The 16,447-nt window shown below is 44.7% G+C and overlaps 1 protein-coding gene across 2 annotated transcripts in view; it reads right to left on the bottom strand.

The window, feature by feature from the left end:
- The window catches only part of LOC144488616 (pleckstrin homology domain-containing family A member 3-like), a 30,707-nt gene extending 24,327 nt beyond the window's left edge, over positions 1–6,380 (bottom strand). For both annotated transcript variants that reach the window (XM_078206679.1, XM_078206678.1), the window contains exon 1: positions 6,331–6,380. In XM_078206679.1, coding sequence (XP_078062805.1) covers positions 6,331–6,370 — 40 coding nt within the window. In that variant the 5' untranslated portion in view covers positions 6,371–6,380. The remainder of the gene's footprint in view (positions 1–6,330) is intronic.
- Between the last annotated feature and the right edge of the window lie 10,067 nt (positions 6,381–16,447).

Raw genomic sequence — 16,447 nt, 5'->3', positions numbered from 1 at the left:
CCTTTAAAAAATATTTGGATGAACACTTGAAATGTCAGAATATTCAAGGATATGGGACAAGTGCAGGAATATGGGATTAGCACGATTTAGTGGTAGACAGTGTCAGGGCTGACTTGATGAGCTGAAGGGCCTTTTCTGCACTGTATGACTCTAGAGTTAGAGTACAGGATGTGGCTGAGCGAGCAGAACAGCCAGAGCTAGTAGGGGTTAAGATAGGGTCCACGACTGAACATCTCCAGCTTGCCTTTTGCTTGGCTGATCAATTTGGCCAGTTTCATTGCTTTTGGCTGCTACGCTGACTGACATCCAACACCCTCAGCTTCATTCTGGGAGCCATTCAGTTCCCATCAGCATCAAACTGTTCCATTTGACCCAAAACAGTATCCAGCACCAAGGATGGCAGTGCCCTCTGAATATGCCAGCCAACCAAAGACAGATCATCCAAGTAGCTCTTTTCAGGGGGAAAACAAGTGTAACCAATAGGCTGTTTTTGAACCAGTAAGAGGAAGAATATTGCCTCATCATTTCCAGGACTTCAACCTGAAGGTGCTGTTCCCCCGACAGCACCGTTGTACCTTTCAGACAGTAAGCCAATAAGGACACAAGAATTAGGAGCAGGAGTAGGCCACTCAGCCTTGAGCCTGCTCTATCGTTTAATACAATCAGATAGGGCTTGAACTCCATTTCCCTGCCATCCTCACACCAATCCCACAATCCTCAACTCTGTCAATCAGAAATCTGAATCTATTCAAGATTGAATTAGATGACCCAGCCACGCTGCTCTCTGGAGGAAAGAGAATTCCAAACACTAACCACTCAAGATAGCTCTCCTCACTCCATCTTAAATAGGAGACCCTTTATTTTGAAACTGTGCTCCCTCATTCTAGATTCACTCCCCCCCCCTCTCCCCATGAGGGGAAACATTCTCTCAGCATCTATGCTGTCAAGCCCCCTCAGAATCATATATATGTTTCAATAAGATCACCTCTCATTCTTCAAATAGGCCCAACTTGCTCAACCTTCTACACTTTCAGCCCAGGAATCAGCCAAGCAAACCTTCTCTGAACTGCTTCTGACAGAAGTCTCTTCCTCCTTAAATAATGAGACCAACACTGTACACAGCACTTTAAATTTGTTCTCTCATGAGGTGTGGGCTTCACAGGCAAGACCAGCATTTGTTGCCCATCCCTAATTGCCCTTTTGTGACTTTCAGAGGGCAGTTAGAAGTCAACCTCATTGCTGTGGCTCTGGAGTCACCTGTAAGCCAGACCAGATAAGGACAGCAGATTTCCTTCCCTAAAAAGAGCATTAGTGAACCAGATGGGTTCTTACAACAATCAATGCTAGCTGTCATGGTCACTGTCACCAACTTTATATTCCTGATTGAAATTCCACCAGCTGCTATGGTGGGATTTGAACTCATGTCCCCAGAACATTAGCCTGGGCCTCTCGATTACTGATCTAGTGACATTACCACGACCCCACCATCTCCCCCAGGTGTGGTCTCCCCAATGCCCTGTACAGTTTACAGTCTCATCACATTTTATGGAGTCCACAAGCCTCCTCCCATCCCCCATCATCTATTCTTTTCTCCCCCATTGTGTTTATCCAGCTTCTCTCCACCACCCCCCCCCCCCCCCCTCTTTAAATGCATCTATAGAATTCACCTTGAGGACTCCAGTGGGAGCATGTTCCACATTCTCATCACTCTCTACATAAAATAAGTTTCTCCTGAATTCTTAATTGTTAGTGATGAGTTTGTATTGCTGGCCCCTAGTTTGGGACTCACACAAATGGAAATATATTCTATCATAGGATTCCACTTCATAACAAAGTGGGTGACGGCCAGGAAGGGTAAGGCTAGGGTGGTTGAGAGCACCCCAGTGGATTTGCCCCTGCACAACAAGTACTCCTGCTTGAGTACTGCTGGGGGGGACAGCCCGCCTGGGGGAAGCAGCAGTGGCCGTGTCTCCGCAGTGGAGTCCAGCCCTGTAACTCAGAGGGCTAAGGAAAAGAGGAGGAAGGCGGTAGTAATCGGGGACTCGATGGTGAAGGGGACAGACAGGCGTTTCTGCGGAGGTAGGCGGGATTCTCGCATGGTGGTCTGCCTCCCTGGGGCCGGGATCCAGGATGTCGCTAGTCGCGTCCCAGAAATCCTGAGGTGGGAGGGAGAGGAGCCTGAGGTAGCGGTACATATTGGTACCGCTGATGTGGGTAGGAAGGGAGAAGGGGTCATGAAAAGGGAGTACAGGGAATTAGGGAGACAGCTGAGAAAGAGGAAAGCAAAGGTAGTAATCTCAGGATTACTGCCTGTGCCACGGGAAGGTGAGGGCAGGAATGGAGTGAGGTGGAGGATGAATGTGTGGCTGAGGGACTGGTGCAGGGGGCAGGGATTCAGGTTCCTGGACCATTGGGACCTCTTTAGGGGCAGGGGTGATCTGTATACAAAAAACGGGTGGAACTTGAATCACACGGGGACCAATATCCTGGCCGGTAGGTTGGCTAAGGCTACTGGGGAGAATTTAAACTAGATAGGTTGGGGGGAGGGGAGCTAGAAGAGTTGACTAGGATCAAGGAACTAATTGATGGGGGGGAGGATGCAGGGGTAAGGGGAATTACAAAATTAATGGTAGAGGAGAGGGTGCAAGTGAATGAAGGCGGTAATTTAGATAAGGGAGTAGAGGGAGACGGTGTTCGCGACTCATCAAAGCGGGTTCAGATAAAAGCTGGAATAAGGACACTTTGCCTGAATGCACGAAGCATTCGGAACAAGGTGAATGAGTTGATGGTGCAAATCAGCACAAGTGGGTACGATCTAGTGGCCATTACAGAAACGTGGCTGAAAGGTGACCAGGACTGGGAGATGAATATCCAGGGGTATCAGGCGTTTAGGAAGAATAGACAGGAAGGAAAAGGTGGTGGGGTCGCGCTATTAATAAGAGATAATATCAGGGTAGTACTGAGGGATGACATAGGCTCTGAGGAACAAAACGTGGAATCGTTATGGGTAGAGATGAGGAATAGTAGAGGGAGAAAGACACTAGTAGGTGTGGTATATAGGCCCCCAAATAATAATGTTGAGGTAGGGAGGGCTATAAACAAGCAGATAAGGGATGCGTGTAAAAACGGAACGGCAATAATCATGGGGGACTTCAACATGCACATTGACTGGCAGACTCAAGTCGGTAAGGGTGGAATGGAGGAAGAGTTCTTAGAGTGCTGTCGGGATAGTTTCCTTGAACAGCATGTTACGGAACCGACGAGGGAACGAGCTATTTTGGATCTGGTATTGTGTAACGAGGTAGGTAGAATTAAGGATCTTATTGTGAAGGACCCTCTTGGGTCTAGTGACCACAATATGGTCGAATTTCTGATTCAGATGGAAGAGGAGAAAGTTTGGTCTCAAACCAGTGTCCTCTGTTTGAACAGAGGGAAATATGATAGGATGAGGGATGAATTGGCTAAGGTAGACTGGGAGAGCAGGCTGGCAGGTAGGATAGCTGAGGAACAGTGGAGGATTTTTAAGGAGATCCTTTTCAGTTCTCAGCAAAAATATATTCCAGCAAAAAACAAGGATTGTAAGAAAAGGGAGAACCAGCCGTGGATAACGAAGGAAATAAAGGAGAGTATTAAAATAAAAACAGCTGCGTACAGAGTGGCCAAAAATAGTGGAGAAACAAGTGATTGGGAAAAATTTAAGAAACAACAAAGAGAGACTAAGAAAGCGATAAAGAAAGGAAGGATAGACTATGAAGCTAGGCTAGCAATTAATATAAAAAATGATAGTAAAAGTTTTTATAAATATATAAAAAGGAATAGAGTGGCTAGAGTGAATGTTGGACCCTTGGAGGACGAGAGGGGGGAGTTAATAGTGGGAAATGAGGATATGGCTGAGTCTTTAAATAAGTTTTTTGTGTCGGTCTTCACGGTGGAGGACACAAATAGTTTGCCAAATATTAACGATAGAGGGTTGGCAGCAGGAGAAATACTTAATACGATTAATGTTACCAGAGAGGCAGTGCTGGGTAGACTAATGGGACTGAAGGTGGACAAGTCCCCGGGTCCGGATGGAATGCATCCCAGGGTATTGAAAGAAATGTCAGAGGTAATAGTGGATGCGTTAGTGATTATTTATCAAAACTCGTTGCATTCTGGGGTAGTGCCGGTTGATTGGAAAACGGCTAATGTTACGCCGCTGTTTAAAAAAGGAAGGAGACAAAAGGCGGGTAACTATAGGCCGGTCAGCTTAACGTCTGTAGTAGGGAAAATGCTGGAATCCATTATTAAGGAGGAGATAGCAGGGCATCTGGATAGAAATGGTTCGATCAATCAGACGCAGCATGGATTCATGAGGGGAAAGTCGTGCTTGACGAACATGTTGGATTTTTATGAAGATGTGACTAGGGCGGTTGATGGAGGAGAACCGGTGGATGCGGTGTTTTTGGATTTCCAAAAGGCGTTTGATAAGGTGCCCCATAAAAGGCTGCTGAAGAAGATTAGGGCACACGGAGTTGGGGGTAGTGTGTTAAAGTGGATTGGGGACTGGCTATCCGACAGGAAGCAAAGAGTCGGAATAAATGGGTGTTTTTCCGGTTGGAGGAAGGTAACTAGTGGCGTGCCGCAGGGATCGGTACTCGGGCCGCAACTGTTTACCATTTATATAGATGATCTGGAGGAGGGGACGGAGTGTAGGGTAACGAAGTTTGCAGACGACACAAAGATAAGTGGAAAAGTGAATCGTGTGGAGGACGGAGAAGATCTGCAGAGAGATTTGGACAGGCTGAGTGAGTGGGCGAGGATATGGCAAATGGAGTATAACGTTGAGAAATGCGAGGTTATACACTTGAGGAAATAATAACAAATGGGATTACTATCTCAATGGAAACAAATTAAAACATGCTACCGTGCAAAGGGACCTGGGGGTCCTTGTGCATGAGACGCAAAAGCCCAGTCTGCAGGTACAACAGGTGATCAAGAAGGCAAATGGGATGTTGGCCTATATTGCGAGGGGGATAGAATATAAAAGCAGGGATGTCTTGATGCACCTGTGCAGGGCATTGGTGAGGCCGCAGCTGGAATACTGTGTGCAGTATTGGTCCCCTTATATGAGGAAGGATATATTGGCATTGGAGGGAGTGCAGAGAAGGTTCACCAGGTTGATACCGGAGATGAGGGGTTTGGATTATGAGGAGAGGCTGAGGAGATTGGGTTTGTACTCGGAGTTTAGAAGGATGAGGGGGGATCTTATGGAGACTTATAAGATAATGCGGGGGCTGGATAGGGTGGAGACGGAGAGATTCTTTCCACTTAGTAAGGAAGTTAAAACTAGAGGACACAGCCTCAAAATAAAGGGGGGTCGGTTTAAGACAGAGTTGAGGAGGAACTTCTTCTCCCAGAGGGTGGTGAATCTCTGGAATTCTCTGCCCACTGAGGTGGTGGAGGCTACCTCGCTGAATATGTTTAAAGCGCGGATGGATGGATTCCTGATCGGTAAGGGAATTAAGGGTTATGGGGATCAGGCGGGTAAGTGGTACTGATCCACGTCAGATCAGCCATGATCTTATTGAATGGCGGGGCAGGCTCGAGGGGCTAGATGGCCTACTCCTGCTCCTATTTCTTATGTTCTTATGTTCTTATAACCTATAATGCTCTTTTTGTCAGTTTCCCTCTCCCTCTGTACTTGAAATCATCATTTCTCATATCAGAGGAGAGAGCTCACACCTTCTATTCCAATTCAACTCCATGATCAGATATCTGGTAGTAACGCCCGAGCAGTTCCGGTAACTATTCCCACCATCCAAACACTTAAACCCTAATTTACTAATCACCCTTATTCCCTGTACAAATGACTTCCCATCATCAACTCACATTGCCACGTTTTGAACCCTTGCCTTTGAAACTTGTACAACACTCTGGCGCCCCGACTCTCCAAGATGTTGAGGAATTCAAAGAAATGGGGTTCGCTTGCATGTCTCAATTAACACATGCACCCGGCTCATCTGGTAGGAAGCCAAACAAAGCCAGAAGGTCCCACGTTCAATCTGTGCTGAAGTGGCTGCTACTAGCTGTGGTTAGAGAAATTACACTAGACTTCAGCACCCTATGTTAGGGGGCTGGGGATGGAATTCAGACTGGAGTTACCCCTCCTGCGAGCTATGCAACAAACCCTGCAATGCTGCAAAGTCTACTGAAGAGAGAGCAGATAAAAGAGTAATTGTCAATTGCCAGCCTTTTGCTGCCTCTTTAAGCTGCAGCAGGCTCAGTGGCAGGTTGACTCGCACGGACAGAATTCCCGATAAGGAAACGGTACAATATCCCCACCAAGCTCACCACTCAGATAGTTGGTCCACTTGTGCAGCACCCCCTCCATAACAGCAGAACAAACTCCCCGTCTGTTTCCGCTACAGGAAGCAGCGGGCAGCCTTTGTAATTGACAGCTCTCGGACAGCCAATCGGACAGCGCCACCGTCCCCCTGACAACCGCATTCCTACATTGTGCCGTCACCACCTTCCTGTGGACAAGCCAATCCGCAGCAGCGAAGGAGCGGCTCCCGCATCGGATTGGAGGAGACCACGCTGCCGGGGGGGGGGCGGGGTGAGATTAGCCAATGGAGTATGTTTGCGGATGGATTTGGAGCAGCGGGCCCTGATTGGGAGAGAGAGGGGCCGGTATCAGTGCCACGCCGAGGCTGGGTGTGTAAATGTGACTCACCTGAAGAAGGGGCTCAGAGCCTCGAAAGCTTGTGTGGCTTTTGCTACCAAATAAACCTGTTGGAATTTAACCTGGTGTTGTTGAACTTCTTGCTGTGTAAATTGCAGAGACTTTAAAAAGGGCCAGTCATTGTGTGGCAGGGTTGGCAAAGCTTTTCAATTTGTCAAAGGAAGACAGTTCTGTTTAGGAAAGCAAATAAATCATGTTACACCTTTATAAAACACTGGATCCGCCTCAACTGGAGCATTGTGCCCAGTTCTGATGGGGAGATGCTGGTGTTGGACTGGGGTAAACACAGTAAGAAGTTTAACAACACCAGGTTAAAGTCCAACAGGTTTATTTGGTAGCCCAAGCCACAAGCTTTCGGAGCGCTGCTCCTTCGTCAGATGAGTGGGAGTTCTGTTCACAAACAGGCATATAAAGACACAAACTCAATTTACAGAATAATGGTTGGAATGCAAATCTTTACAGGTAATCAAGTCTTAAAGGTACAGACAATGTGAGTGGAGAGAGAGTTAAGCATAGGTTAAAGAGATGTGTATTGTCTCCAGACAGGACAGTTAGTGAGATTTTGCAAGCCCAGGCAAGTCATGGGGGTTACAGATAGTGTGACATGAACCCAAGATCCCGGCTGAGGCCGTCCTCATGTGTGCGGAACTTGGCTATCAGTCTCTGCTCAGCGACTCTGCGTTGTCGTGTGTCGTGAAGTCCGCCTTGGAGAACGCTTACCCGAAGATCAGAGGCCGAATGCCCGTGACCGCTGAAGTGTTCCCCAACAGGAAGAGAACAGTCTTGCCTGGTGATTGTCGAGCGGTGTTCATTCATCCGTTGTCGTAGCATCTGCATGGTCTCCCCAATGTATCATGCCTCAAGACATCCTTTCCTGCAGCGTATCAAGTAGACAATGTTGGCCGAGTTGCAAGAGTATGTACCGTGTACCTGGTGGATGGTGTTCTCACGTGTGATGATGGCATCCGTGTCGATGATCTGGCACGTCTTGCAGAGGTTGCTGTGGCAGGGTTGTATGGTGTCGTGGTCACTGTCCTCCTGAAGGCTGGGTAGTTTGCTGCGGACAATGGTCTGTTTGAGGTTGTGCGGTTGTTTGAAGGCAAGAAGTGGGGGTGTGGGGATGGCCTTGGTGAGATGTTCATCTTCATCAATGACATGTTGAAGGCTCCGGAGAAGATGTCGTAGCTTCTCCGCTCTGGGGAAGTACTGGACGACAAAGGGTACTCTGTCCGCCGTGTCCTGTGTTTATCTTCTGAGGAGGTCGGTGCGGTTTTTCGCTGTGGCGCATCGGAACTGTCGATCGATGAGTCGAGCACCATTTCCTGTTCTTATGAGGGCATCTTTCAGCGTCTGGAGGTGTCTGTTGCGATCCATCTCATCTGAGCAGATCCTGTGTATACGGAGGGCTTGTCCGTAGGGGATGGCTTCTTTAACGTGTTTAGGGTGGAAGCTGGAGAAGTGGAGCATCGTGAGGTTATCCGTGGGCTTGCGGTACAGTGAAGTGCTGAGGTGACCGTTCTTGATCGAGATCTTAATTCTTGATTTAGACTCACTGTCTACGAGGACTGGAGAGTGGCGAATGTGGTTCCTCTGTTTAAGAAAGGGAATAGAAATGACCCTGGTAATTATAGACGGTTAGTCTTACTTCGGTGGATGGTAAATTGATGGAAAAGGGATGGGATTTATGACCATTTAGAAAGATGCGGATTAATCCGGGATAGTCAGCACGGATTCGTGAAGGGCAAGTCGTGCCTCACAAATTTGATTGAATTTTTTGAGGAGGTAACTAAGTGTGTTGATGAAGGTAGGGCAGTTGATGTCATATACATGGATTTTAGTAAGGCGTTTGATAAGGTCCCCCATGGTCGGCTTATGATGAAAGTGAGGAGGTGTGGGATAGAGGGAAAGTTGGCCGATTGGATAGGTAACTGGCTGTCTGATCGAAGACAGAGGGTGGTGGTCGATGGAAAATTTTCGGATTGGAGGCAGGTTGCTAGCGGAGTGCCGCAGGGATCGGTGCTTGGTCCTCTGCTCTTTGTGATTTTTATTAATGGCTTAGAGGAGGGGGCTGAAGGGTGGATCAGTAAATTTGCTGATGACACCAAGATTGGTGGAGTAGTGGATGAGGTGGAGGGCTGTTGTAGGCTGCAAAGAGACATAGATAAGATGCAAAGCTGGGCTGAAAAATGGCAAATGGAGTTTAACCCTGATAAATGTGAGGTGATTCATTTTGGTAGGACTAATTTAAATGTGGATTACAGGGTCAAAGGTAGGGTTCTGAAGACTGTGGAGGAACAGAGAGATCTTGGGGTCCATATCCACATCTCTAAAGGTTGCCACTCAAGTGGATAGAGCTGTGAAGAAGGCTTATAGTGTGTTAGCTTTTATTAACAGGGGGTTGGAGTTTAAGAGCCGTGGGGTTATGCTGCAACTGTACAGGACCTTGGTGAGACCACATTTGGAATATTGTGTGCAGTTCTGGTCACCTCACTATAAGAAGGATGTGGAAGCGCTGGAAAGAGTGCAGAGGAGATTTACCAGGATGCTGCCTGGTTTGGAGGGTCGGTCTTATGAGGAAAGGTTGACGGAGCTAGGGCTGTTCTCTCTGGAGCGGAGGAGGCTGAGGGGAGACTTAATAGAGGTTTATAAAATGATGAAGGGGATAGATAGAGTGAACGTTCAAAGACTATTTCCTCGGGTGGATGGAGCTATTACAAGGGGGCATAACTATAGGGTTCATGGTGGGAGATACAGGAAGGATATCAGAGGTAGGTTCTTTACGCAGAGAGTGGTTGGGGTGTGGAATGGACTGCCTGCAGTGATAGTGGAGTCAGACATTTTAGGAACATTTAAGCGGTTATTGGATAGGCACATGGAACACACCAGGATGATAGGGAGTGGGATAGCTTGATCTTGGTTTCAGATAAAGCTCGGCACAACATCGTGGGCCGAAGGGCCTGTTCTGTGCTGTACTGTTCTATATCAATATTTCCAATAGGATTGGTTCTCGGTTGTCAAAACCATCAGATTTAAATTTAATAGGTTTTTGTATCCAAGTGCCTGATTCAAATTGATTGGCTAAATTCAAAAGTCTGTCATCTTGATAAGATTGCTGCTTGGCATTTCGATACAAATGTTTCCGTTTGGGCTCTCTATGCACTTGCATTTTTAAACCTCTAAGCACAGAAAAAGCACCACCTTTTAACGGGACCATGCAATACTTTCCCCCCAGCATTTTCCAAACACCAAATTCTAACTTCCTACCTCCCAATCTACAATTACTCTACTCAACTTCGCAACACATTGGAGAAGATTATGAGGAGATTTAATAAAGGGGTTCAAAACCATGTGGTGTCCAGACAGAGTAGATTTTAAGAATTATTTTCTGGGGTATAGGCATCACTGGCAAGGTCAGCATTTCTTACCTGCTGTAATGTTTTGTTCAGTAGGTCTCACAGAGAGTCAGAAGCTTGGAAGGTTGAACTGTAGTGTTCATTGGTAACACCTAACTATATACGTATGTACAAGGCAGAGCACAGACTCGGAGCTAACTTCACGCTGATTTCTACTCCAGTCTCTCCTGTCATGTGACTCTACATCAAAACCGTGAATGCTGTTCTCCAGTCCCACATCAACCCTTGCTATGCCAAACACCCTTATACAACACCACCCACCGAATCTTTACCCAACATATCTACAATATAATCTCTATGTGTTACCCCAACCCTTCCCCCAATTAAGTCTGCAACTTTAAAAATTCAGATGTCTGGAGGCTTCCAGATCTCATTTGGAGGAGTGGTAGGCTCAGTTGCTTTGGGCAAGCTTTGTTGGCTTGAAGTTGACATCGTAGTAGTCTGTGTTTTCGCCACTTGGTTGTTTCTATTGAATTTGTGCTTAATGCTTCTTGGTGTTGAAATTCTTCTTATTGACAGCCCGTCTGCTTTGTTTGGACTCCATGGGTTTTGTTAGGGGCTGTTATGATGATTTTCTTGTTGCATTTAAAATTATTGTTCCCCTTAAGTAGCCTGATAAGTAACGGAGTGGTTTCAAGATGAACTTTACTATAGCTATAGGACCCTGAATGACCATTCAGATCATTCAGTGAAAAATTCAGAAATACAAAGGCAATTAAAGTCTCAGCTTCGATTATAAGTAATTAGCATATACCAATGAACGTATAGGAGTCATCTCTATTCAATCATAGTTAAGGTTACATCATGCATACATAAAGGTATAATGTCCAATTAAAACTTATGCATGTTATATCGTCAAGAAATGATAGCTATATCTCTGACCAATGGTATCTCAACCTCCCTTTCCATTGTTCCTTGTGGGCAGATATGAACTGCAGCTGCACATCATTCAATTAGATAGTCCTTGACCCTTATCTGGGCTTACTTCAATCAAAACCTGTCATTTGCACATTGCTTTTCCCTGTGTGACTGAGGCTCAGCTTACATCTTATGTGATTTTTAAACCTGTGAGATTATTAACCCTTTCAGGTTTATCCCAGAAGAAACGTTCACTCCGTTTATTCAGAGTGGACTCAGGTTTTCTTTCTTCGTGGGATCGGCTATGATCTTGCAGGAAGCTGACATTTCAAAAATGGAAACTTCATTTCCACTTCTTTCACAATTTTACACAAATGCTTGTTTACTCTCTTATTTTCGGTTCTTTTTCCAGCTTCATTTAGCTCAGCCACTACTACTTGTGAGGTCAGTTGTCTTTCAGAGTTATCTACCGAATCCTTATCCAAGATTAACAACTTTGCCTGGGCAATCAGTTCCTTTTGGAGTCTTTGTTCTGTGGTCACTGACTGCTCCTTACACTCTTTCAATTCACTCATTAGATTCTTAATCTGTTTCTTTTGTAGAGACAGCTGGCAATGTTGGGGCAATTAAAACTGGGGATACTCACGAGGCCAAGGGCACAGAGCTCTCTGGTTGTGGGGCTGGAGGAGATTAGAGAGGGAGGGAGCAGCGAGACTACAGAGGGATTTGGAAACTGGGGGGTTTAAAATGGGGGTGTTGCTGGACCAGGAGCCAGAATAAGTCAGGGTGATTTGTGAACAGGACTTTGTGCAAGCTTGGATACAGACACTTTGAATAAGCTCAGCATCATGGCAGGTGGAAGATGGAATGCCAGTACTGCATTGTCTTTGCTGCAAATGCATTCCAAGGTGCATCAGAATAATAATTGGTCAGGACACACAGCTTTCAGAATTCAGCCAGATGTTTCTCACTGCAGCAATACATCAGGATTATCTTAACACAATGGTACAGGGTGTAAATACTGAACGCTGCTGAAACCAGTTTGAAATGTCACTAGCTCAGAGCACACCTTAGGAACTGGTTATTTTGCATTCTGTTTGTGTGTCATCAGGCAAAAATGTTTTAAAACATCAATTTGTTGCACCACTTGCAGATCATCATTACTTTTATTCATTTCTGGGATGTGAACATGATTGGCCAGGCCAGCATTTATTGTCCTGCTTTCCCCAACCAATGGAAAAGTGACAGCTTCAACCCCGCTTCTACTGTCCACTCGCTGTTACCCTCCGCTGAAGGCAATGGAATATTTGACTTATTCCCTTACTGTAAACTGGTGGGTGAGGTTATTCCAACCAATCCATGATATATTATAGGAAGGCCACTCATTTTCACAGTAAAATGGACCAAAGGGTGCAATGCAAAAACCACAGTTCAAAAACTGCACCCTCATAGGCACCTTTAAATCTTGCTGGATCTGCCTGTGTGTGCACGCGTGTTTGTGTGTATGTATGTGTGTCTGTGTATCTGTATATGTATGTCTGTGCATGTATGTGTGTGTGTATGTTGGATCTGGACAAACTTGAACTCATGCTGGCCTTGTATTTACAGTTTTCCTTAAATGTTTGCCTGGGACCAACTGCCTTTTTTCACAACACCCTACAAAACTCACAGTAGTGAAGTTTAGAAGGATCATATCACAGCTTATGCCAGGACTGTTCAAGAAACCACTTGCAGGGACACATTGGCTTAGAAAGTCATTGACTCCACACCCACTTTACAGGCATAAAAGAGATGCCAAATCAATGTTAAAATCCTGGGCTTCAAACAATCTAGGCACTTCGCAAATGGGAATCACAGCATCTGTTTGAGTCCCACCCTGACCCTTTCCTGAAATTCAGTTGCTCTCAACACAACCTGCCTGCTATATACAGGATTACCAAGTGTAATGGGGCTGCTAGGGCCTCCTACCAGAAACATAGGTTAAAAAAAACATATCTAAATGTGAAGCTGGGAGCAGAAGTGTCTCCACAGCAGCTGCTTTGAGTAGCTGCAGGTGCAATCCAGCTGGATGTGGGAGTTTTCCTCCTTGAGTTTGACTAGTTTATCCAGTACTTCCTTTCTTTCTATCCTAATAATAGTAGTACATCCCTCGATTTCTTTTGCTGTCATTGTTTCCTCTTTGGAGATCTCCTCAGTCAGTATCTGTTCAGTACCCCAATTCAAAAGCAAAATGCTGCAGATGCTGGAAATCGGAAATAAAAGCAGAAAATGCTGGAAATATTCAGCAGGTCAGGCAGCATCTGTGGAGAGAGAAACAATAGTTAACCTTTCAGACTGAAGACCATTACTCAGAACTGGTCATTGACCTGAAAGCTTAACTTTGTTTCTCTCTCCACAGATGCTGCCAGACCTGCTGAACTATTTTCATTCAGTATCCTAGCTCATTTCAGTCTCTTCTGAGTTTATCTTACTCATCTTTTAGTTAGATCCTTATCTATTTCCTTTTGTTATCTGTGCCTGTAGATTACTTCTTTAATAATTTCTTTACCATGTAAAACTTCCCAAGGATCTATTTAACTCTAAGTTCATCATATTCCTTTTTGTTACCATCGCCTTTATCATTTATGTACTTTGCAGATACCTCTTTCATTAGACTTATTTTATCCTCTTTATCCATTGCATCTCACAATTGTCTAGTTTGTTCTTAAAGTGCAATATATTTCTCCTGAATTCTTTTAAATTTTTCCTTTAAATAATGTCCACTATTATGCTATTTATCAATATTTTTCTCCATTCATCTTCCTTAAACCCCATCCTCACTTTTGGCTTTTCCCCAGTCTATTACTTTGATCACTATTATCTATATCTCTCAATAAAACCTAATTATATGGTGATCGCTATTCCCCAGATGTTCCCCCTTACCAACTTTCTTGATCTGCTCTGCTTTATTATGAGGTCTAGCAATGCTTCCTCCGTCTTCAGTCTTCTTACATGTTGCATCTCTTGTGAAGCACCTGGGGGCATTTTATTACATTAAGGGAGCTATGTAAATAAAGCTGGTCTTTTCCAGAAAGGACCTTTTTCTCTGCATGGCTCAGTAGCGAGTCTTGTGTCCAGAAAGTATTTAAGATACATGCAACTCAACACTTTTGGAAATAATTTCTAGCAACTGTGTTTTATTAACAAATTAAATTCTGTTACACTTTGCAGCACAAGATTCTTATAAACTCTGAATTGGCACAGGAAACATTCAAAATAAGTTCCAACAGTGTCACACATCTTCCAGCAGGAGGCGCTGTTTTGACAGTTTTAGTACTGCTGATACTACGAAGCTGAAATATTCTCTTAAGAATTCAATCACGCGTGATACGGTAATTTTAGGGAATAGAGGTTAAAAATTTGATTGATAAATGGGTGTTTTGGCATCAAACCCACATCCCTCCACCCCCACACGAACACAATGCAAAACATAAATACGTCCCAATCAAGCCGTATGAACTAGGGAATGAGGATAGAATCAGGCTTGCTTGTGTTGTTACTCACTGTCAGATAGCTTGGTTCAGTTCCTCAACCATTTTTTTTCCCATGGGAACATTTGCAAACTATCCAACTGTGAAAGGCAGCACAATTGATCCAAGTTTAATCCCTTGTTGATTAGCTGAGGGGTGCTGGTGTCCGCCCTGACTGACTTAAAGTCCCGGGCGGGCTAGGTGGCCCATCCAACCCTGATTATTCACCTTCTTCAATGACTTCCAGTGAAGGTTTGGGAACAAGGGTAGGGAGAGGAAAAAGTTGTGATCTTTCATTTCTTTAGAGACATAGTATACTTGGAAAGCAGATATAAACACATGGTATACACACAAAGGAATACATGGAGCTTGTTTAGCTGGTACTGGATTGATAAGACACTACACACAAGGTAAATAACAGCATAAGTATAATATATTATACGTTCTTGACTAAAGCTTTTTCCATAAATTCTCCATTATCAGGTAAAATAAATGTCTGAACTATACAAATAAAACTATAAACTTTGATTAAAATATGTAATATACATTATGGTGAAAGCAGTTCAGATAGGTACTTTTTTCTGGCACTTGTCCAATGTGTATATCAGCCTCTTCAGATTTGGACCTCCCCCCCACCCCCCAACAAATGACTAAACCACATGCACAGTGACTCTTTAGGTCATACGGTGGTTAGGAAACCATCACCCATCCACACCCACCCCTTAGGTAAAGTATTTTCAGGGCCCCTAAACAATTATTTAGAAGGGACAATATCCTATGCACTGGTGGGCAAACTGGTGCTGGGATTCGAATGTCTAGGGTCCAGTTGTCTCTAAACCGTCTGCACACATGCGCGGTTGGGCGAGGGTAAAAACATCCCAACCCCCGCCCCCCCCCCCCCCTCACTTTTGGATTGTTGAATTCCTCTTTCATCCCAAATATTCTAACACATTGACTTGCGTCTCTCCCTCCTGTTGCCCCATTTGATATTTTCCAGGCACTCTGAGGGCACAGTGACATTGGGAGGCGCTGCCCTGTGACAGTGCCAATGGCCCGCGCTACCCACAATCTTCTGAGATTCACTTTGTAATGCGTCTTTCAGATTTTATATGAATAAAGTATATATTTGGAATAAAAGACTGTCGAGCTGCAATTATTTATCCTCACCTTGTGTACATCAGGTTGAAAGTCAAACTGCATTTTCCAGTAGACATCTTACCAAACTTACTCCATCTCCATCAATAACACTTCTATTTACCCTTTCCTCCTCCCCTCCAGGCAAATATATGGAACAGAATATTTCCCAGGGAGGTCCCACGGTCAACTGATTCTCAAATGGAGCCATGAATCTGGAATCATCTGGGAGTCTTACTTGTTTGAATACACCATTAGATATGAACATTACAACACATTTAGCAGTGACACATTGACATTTTGCGACTATCATCGCAATAGAAATTTCTCTGATTAATACTTTTTGTCCTCTGTCTATATCTGAGCAAGAACATAAAAATATATTTTTCTTCACTGAACTGGACGCTTGTGATCTCTCGTTTTTTACCTGAGCATGTAACAGAAACTCATTCACCAACGTATTAGTTTGAAATAATAGCACATTCTTGTCTTCAGTCTCATCAAAAATGGCTACTTTGCACAATATGATTGTGAGGGTGCTTTACTGACCGCTGTGCATTGACCTCCACACAACTCCACCTCGAAAATCATTACCTCACTTTTCAACCATTTCCCCTTTCCCCCCTTCTGAAACCAGCACAACTTGATAAATTTGGGTCACCTGTCCTAATAGGTAGCTCAATATCAAATGTTGCCTGACAGACACTCCTGTGAAGCATCTTGGAACATGCACAAGTCAGGTAGAAGCCTGTGCACTGCCCATAGCTTTATAACAGATCATTCAGAATGTGAATTCGGCATTCCCCACAGCA

The sequence above is a fragment of the Mustelus asterias genome, unplaced genomic scaffold (genome assembly GCF_964213995.1).
Source record: "Mustelus asterias unplaced genomic scaffold, sMusAst1.hap1.1 HAP1_SCAFFOLD_1713, whole genome shotgun sequence".
NCBI classification, from domain to species: Eukaryota; Metazoa; Chordata; class Chondrichthyes; order Carcharhiniformes; family Triakidae; genus Mustelus; species Mustelus asterias.
The sequence above is the reverse complement of the archived record's forward strand: the minus strand, read 5'-3'. Positions and strand labels throughout refer to the sequence as shown.